The sequence below is a fragment of the Carcharhinus amblyrhynchos genome, chromosome 9 (genome assembly GCF_965287045.1).
Source record: "Carcharhinus amblyrhynchos chromosome 9, sCarAmb.v2.hapA, whole genome shotgun sequence".
In the NCBI taxonomy this organism is placed as follows: Eukaryota; Metazoa; Chordata; class Chondrichthyes; order Carcharhiniformes; family Carcharhinidae; genus Carcharhinus; species Carcharhinus amblyrhynchos.
In genome coordinates, this window is record NC_137332.1 from 73,902,698 (window position 1) to 73,909,930 (window position 7,233).

At 45.7% G+C, this 7,233-nt stretch overlaps 1 protein-coding gene across 1 annotated transcript in view; it reads right to left on the reverse strand.

The window, feature by feature from the left end:
• LOC145348417 (procollagen galactosyltransferase 2-like) overlaps window positions 1-4,697 on the reverse strand; it is a 175,606-nt gene extending 170,909 nt beyond the window's left edge. The window contains exon 1 of the mRNA XM_080196630.1: window positions 4,462-4,697. Coding sequence (XP_080052756.1) covers window positions 4,462-4,691 — 230 coding nt within the window. The 5' untranslated portion in view covers window positions 4,692-4,697. The remainder of the gene's footprint in view (window positions 1-4,461) is intronic.
• Window positions 4,698-7,233: the final 2,536 nt, after the last annotated feature.

Below are 7,233 nucleotides of genomic sequence, written 5' to 3' on the forward strand. Positions count from 1 at the left end.
ACTATAGTTTTGAGCATTCTGTGAAAGGTCCCTATTATTGAGTATGGGCCGGTGGGCAAAACTGAGTTCAGGATGACATGTCTGGTGAGAATCACAGAACCGCTATGGTGCAGACATGATGGGCCAAATAACCTGAAGTGGTCCAAATATCATCCACTTGGTTCAGGTCAGTCTGTGCCAAGCAGAAGTCAAGTTCAGGTTGGTTCTGACTGAGGCTCCTAGTTCAAAGCTGCCACCTTCATGCAAAACCCGAGTCTGGACTAGACTCTAATGAGACAGAGACAGAGAGACCATAAACTTATTTAAGTGACCTGAACATTGTCTAATCAAACCCCAAGAAAGGTCGTCCAAGCCTAATCTGGGTGACTCCTCACCACCACCTACTGTTTCAAAGAGGTTCTCCAGTTAAGGAAGTGCACGTTAGGCTAAGCACAAATCTACCTGAATCAGAGATCTCCTTACAGAAACAAGTCAGGATCTGCTGGATATAAAACTCTGCAGGATATGGGAAGCTCGGGTGCTATTTAGTGCAGAAAAGATGTTTAAAGAAAGAATGTAGGAGGCACGTGTGGGAGCCCTGAGCATTGCTCTTGGCTCTGGCAGCTGCCTGCTGCACTGATCCCTCATTGTCTAAGTACAGCTCTGAACTCAGTCAACTCGCGTTCATGTTGCACTGAGAAACTTTTTATATACATACACACATTGAAACGCAAAGCACGATGTCCCCTAGTACATAATAATCCCAGACATATTTTCCCAAACATTTCTTGGTTATTCTGTCAGTCACTATACAAAGTGAGAGCTAGCAAGATGGTGTGAACTGTTAGTTGGAGCTGCTTATGTACACACGGGTGGGAGGGGGATTTTGAAGGATTCAATCCGCCCCCACGGCCGTGGGGCGGTGCTAAAAGAGCCCTGCCCGCTAGGTTCAGTAAAGCGCTGTCTGCCACACTGGGTTACAATCTCTACAGGTTAAACTGGATATGAAGCTGGCGGGGATAAGCAAACCCTGTTTAATAACTATCTCGCCTGCAGGGGAGAGGCTAGCGGGGGTGGGATCTCTTCATGCTGTGTAATAAGTCTCTCTCTCTCTCTCTGGTGCCTGGACCCTGGGTTTCTCTCCACGCCGTCAGGCAGTAACCTCCGGAGCCCGCCTGGACACCCAGGCACCGTTTGAATGGATGGCGAGCGCTCCACCGTTACCAAGCTGGGGATGGGCTGAGTGAGGACACGGCTTGCCTGACATCCGGAGAAATGCAGAGGAGGCGAAGAGAGGAATGTGCCACAGCCCAGAGTCTAATAGGCAACACACACAGCACCTTGATCGGCTGCCCAACATCAGGCAGTGTTCCTGAGCCATTAGTCATTGAAATTGAGTAAGAAGATGTGACCAACACTTACACGCACTGGGGGCATGTTCACCATAACCCAGAGCCCTGGATCACTACTACCGGGGGATGGGTGACCAGTCGCTGTTACATTTTGGGGACACACTGTATGTGTTTCTTCATTGCTGGAGATTCTGGGAGCGCGATGTTTACAAATTAGGACACATTAAGTGGTTAAATAATTGCTAGCTCATCTCCGAGGGTCAGAAAAAAATCGATTCTTATTGTTGAGTGAATAAAATTGGCAGTTTTGACTGCAGCAAAAGAAAGGGAAGATTTAAATTAAAATCCGCACTAATCTCCTCCGCCTCCAGTTGATGCAAAATGATGAATGTTGTGTTAACTGCAGGCAGGAGTGACATAAATAAACTCCACCCACACAGCCCGTTGCCAGTCCCTGTACAAAACGGGCAGCTTGGGTTGTTGGTATCTTAACAAGCTCCAAGACCTTCAGTTTCATTCAAAGAGAAAAATCTTGAAGGGAAAGCCGAATAACAGTCGCAACAAGGAAGATTCACATGCATGCAGAGGGAGGCAGACACACACACACATACACACTGTGCCCTGCTGCTGAACAGCCTCCAACTTTCTCAACTGGCCAACTCTGTAAATATCATTGGGAATTCACTGACTGACTTTCACACTGTGTATGTGTTGCCGCGAAGGTGACCAGCTCCCAACAATAACAGATCAGTACGGCCTGCTAAACTCCAGACTACACAGAATCCTCTTCACACAAACCGCGCTTTCAATCTTATTTGATCGCTAAAACGCTGAAGGGAGGAAGTAAAAATCAAAGTCAGGTGTGTTGAACCCTGCCTTCTGGAGCTGTGTATGCGGGGGTTTCAGCACATCATGTCGAACCGCTCATTCTCACCAAAGGTTCATAGAATCTGTACAGTGCAAAAGGAGGCCATTCGGCCCATCGAGTCTGTACTGACCACAATTCTACCCAGGCCCCATTCTGGTAACCCCACATATTTAACCTGCTAATCCTCTGATACTAGGGTCAATTTAGCATGGCCAATCACCCTAACGCACACGTCTTTGGAGTGTGGGAGGAAACCAGAGCACCCGGAGGAAACCCACTTAGACAAGGGGAGAATGTGCAAACTCCACACAGACAGTCAAGGCCGGAATCAAACCCGTGTCCCTGGCACTGTGAGGCTCCTAGGTTCTCCTAGGCCATTTGGCCCACCATAACGATTCTATGATTCTCACCAAGTAGCTTACTGCAATGAAGTTACTGTGACAATCCCCTATGTGCCACACTCCAGCACCTGTTCGGGTACACTGAGGGAGAATTTAACATGGCCAATGCACCTAACCAGCACGTCTTTCGGACTATGCGAGGAAACTGGAGCACCCGGAGGAAACCCACACAGACACGGAGGGAACGTGCAAACTCAGACAGTGACCTAAGTCAGAAATCGAACCCGGGTCCCTGGCATCGTGAGGCAACAGTGCTAACCACTGTGCATGCCATCCTGAACTCAGTTTTGCATTCAATAAACAAATGTGTTGTTGAGGAAATCACACTATGCACACTGTTTACTGTCACTGTAATTTCTTTCCTGGCTCGTAGCGGTGTAGGTGAGAAACATTTTGAATTCCTGGAGGCTCAGGACAATAGTGGAGGCCTGGAAATCCTCCAACACAAACTTCACTGAAAGGGAGTTGGTCAAGCTAAAGTGTATTTACTAGTCACAGGTTAACTTACACACTGCAATCAAGTTACTATGAAAATCCCCTAGCCGCCAGACTCTAGCACCTATTCGGGTACACTGAGAATGGCCAATTCATCTACCCTGCACATCTTTGCACTGTGGGAGGAAACCCACGCACATTCAGAGAGAATGCACAAACTCCGTGCAGACAGTCACCCAAGCCGGGAATTGAACTCGGGGAACTAGCACTGTCAGGCAGCGTTGCTAACCACTGGGCAGCATTGCAGGAAACTCCTGACATTACAGCCAAACGCACTGGCCTCTCACTCTCCGCCACTGCCCTGACCTCAGTAATTCAGCCCGGTTTTAATACTGGATTGGGGAATTCATTTCACACACACACTTAATGGAAACACACAGCGTCAATCTGGCTGGTTGCTCTACCACATTAATCCCAGACACTTTCCTTCGTTAAAAAAAACCTCTGGATTATTGTATAACATCACATTCTCTAAAACAGTGAGATGCATGGCAGGATAGGGGGTGTGTGGGCTGTTGGTTTGGCGTGATTATACACCGTGAGGGGAGGAGATGGGGGTTTTAAATCCGCCCCTATGCATGCGTGTATCAGCAGGGGCGGCGCTAAGACATCCCGCCGCTTTGACCCAGGGAAAGGGGCTATGTGTGTCTCCCACACTGGGATACATTCACCCCACAACTCAAACTAGGACAGGAAATTCCGGAGGGTTTCGTGCCCCTGTCTTATAATCATATCACCCGCTGTTAACGGAAGCAGCAGGGCTTGTATCAATCCCATTCCGAGAATGAATGGGGGGGTGGGGCGGGGGGGGGGCAGTATTTGAATGAATTACTCTCTCTGATGAAGCAGGAGGAAATCACAGGGACACTTACAGCCAGCAAAAGGATATGTCCCCAAGTTCCCCCTGACCAATTCACACTTTAATAAAACCCCCACCATATCAATGAAACCATCCAGCAGCCCTCCCACCGGCTCACTCACCACCACAGCTGGAAATATTGTCCACACACAGGTGTCTGTCTAAAATAAGGCTTCTGAAAACAAAATTACACATTTCCATAGAAAAATGCATGCCTGATAACGTGCGGCGAATGGTGTATTATGAAAAGGGGGTTTGGAAGCTGTCGGTACACATATTAGCAAGGTCCACACTGAGTCAGTATAATCGAGGACATAAATCCCTCGGTGTGAACCAACAATTCAATAAGTGCCACTCACCTCCCTGCTCACCCTGAGCCTTTCCTAATGCATACATACAAATCATCAGAGATAAATGTTTGCCTATTACAGTCAATCAAATGAAGGCGGCTATTTATTTGATGGTAATAATGATTAATCTTTAACTGGAAATAAATCACTTGCTCACCAGAGAGCGATCCTGTCCTTGGGGTAGTCTAACCTCTCGATGCAGCCCAGATAATAGGGCAGCGTGTGCGCCGCGTTCCGGGCAATGATGGCCAGCAGAACCTTGGGTCTCAGCAAGGCCGACTCCTCCGCCACTATCTCCTCGGGAAAATGAGCCCCGTCGCCCGCAATCGCTGTCAGTGAGAGTAGCAGGCAGATGAAAGGTCTGGGGAGATGTGTGCACGCAGCCATGTTGTAGTAGTGTAGGTGCTCTTAAAGCGAGGCTCTCCTGTCCTGCCTCGACTGGCACTGTGCTGCTGCTGGTTGTTAGATACGAGTCCCCCTGCCGCCTCTCTCTCTCTCTTGACTTTTATCACCCGGCGATCTACTATAAAGTCATCCGACAGCCAAACCTGCCGCAAGGAATCCAATCCTGTGATATAATTTGCTGATTGTATTTAAATACCTGGAGGATTTGCATTCCAAACTTTTTTTTAATTCTGAACTCCAAACCCAGAATAAATCTGAACACTCAGATGAGTACACATTTGTCTTCCTTCTTGCACTGATCACCTTCTCCTTCTCGTTGATTTCTTCCCCCCTCCCATTAAGTTGATATTGTTTTGGACCCCAGTGTTTGGGAGTTATCTCTAAAATGCCGAATGAATTTTAATTTGCTCAGGTTCCATCCAAACGAATTCAGTGCCTGAACCGAGTGATAGGGCAGAGGAAGTTCTCCCAGGAGTCTATTGAAATTTGAACAATGTGTAATGAGAAATGACTGTCTGAAACATTACACATGAAAGATAAAGAATAACCTTAAATAGAAATTCTTAAGGAACAGCAGGTTGTCGCCTTAGAACTGAATTGCTGCTGTCACCTAGCGCCTCTGCCCTCAGTTACACCTGGATTGGATTTTTGATTCAATTCTTGTAAGGCATCATTTACAAAGTGACAAACACAGATAGAATTAAATTCAGTATTGTCTCATAGAAACTATCTTCCTACATAGTAATTATAATTTCATCTTTCAAGGTGGCTTTGTCAATTCCTACTTGATCATTTGAAGTTTTTAGGTGTCTAGATCACCAACAACCCATCCTGGTCCCCCTATGCTGACACTATTATTAAGAAAGCCCAGCAATGCCTCTACTTTCTCAGAAGACTAAGGAAATTTGGCATATCTGCCACAATTCTCACCAACTTTTACAGATGATCATAGAAAACATTCTTTCTGGATGTATCACAGCTTGGTATGGCTCCTGCTCTGCCCAAAACCATAAGAAACTATAAAGGGTTGTGAATGTAGCCCAATCATTCACACAAACCAACCTCCCATCCATTGACTCTGTCTACACTTCCTGTTGCCTCAGCAAAACAGCCAGCATAATCAACGACTCCACGCATACTCTCTTCCACCTTCTTCCATCAGGAAAAGGATACAAAGGTCTGAGGTCATGTGCCGGTGGACTCAAGAGCAGCTTCTTCCCTGCTGCCATCACTTTTGAATGGGCCTACCTTCCATTAAGTTAATCTTTCTCTACACCCTAGCTATGACTTTTACACTCACATTCTGCATTCTCTCTTTGTCTGTATAGTGCGCAAGAAACAACACTTTTCACTATATACGAGTGCACGTGACAATAATAAATCAAATCATGTCAAACCCTATTCACACGTACCTTTTTTGACATCTTTGGTTTTCAGTGCCAGTTTGCGTTTCTGTTTGTAAAACAATTGTGTCACCATTATTGTCCAGACCCTTTCTGATTGACGTTCTATTTTACTTCTTTCCATTCTTCCCACCTTTCTGCTTTTTAACACTCTTCCCGAATTCCACACTGACTCCTTCATCCATCCATTTTCTGTCTTATTAGGGGAGATTTGACAGATGTCAGATCCTCTCTTTAACTCTGAAGGAGTCATAAGGACCTGAAACATTAACTCTGTTTCTCTCTCCACAGATGCTGCCAGACCTGCTGAGTTTTTCCAGCATTTTCTGTTTCTGTTTCAGATTACAGCATCTGCAGGATTTTACTTTTATTTGACCGATATTAGCCTGATATAAACAATGTTTGATCTAGTGTTAAGGTTAGATTGACACTGTTGATATTGTGTTTACAATCACAGGGTATACTGGCTGCATGCAGCACTTTGGAGTCAGAAACCACACAGCATGAAATAGATGAATATAACTACATTTTGTTGTTCTCTTGCATTACTAATACATGTTACCAATTTTTTAAAAAGATTATGGGAGAAGGGATGCCCTTTTTAAATAGTTCACTGGGTAGTTGAATTCCATAGTGTGGCACTGAGACATGTTGCTCAGGTAGATCCCACATTCAGTTCTTGAGTTGTGCTGAGATAGCTGATCTAAGCCAGGGTAAGTTTACATAGGATGTAGGACACAGATAAGGTCATTCAGTTCAAACAATCTGTACCAACTTTTTATTCTCTGCTCAAACCTCTAATCAATAGAGCATTAGATGATTATTTAGATCATTAGATGATTAAGTGGATATAGCTCAGTGGTGGAGCATTTGATTGCAGATCAAGAGACCCTTGGTTCAAATCTGGGTGTCCCCTTCAGTGTTTAATTAGACTGGGGACATAATGGCACAATGGTTAGCACTGCTGCCTCACAGCACCAGAGACCTGGCTTTTATTCCTGGCCTGGGTCACTGTCATATAGGACCCCCATATACATGAATAATCAGTAAAGATGGCATGATAGCAATGCTCACAATGCCAGGGACCCGGATTTAATTCCCAGCTTTGGTCACTGTCCGTG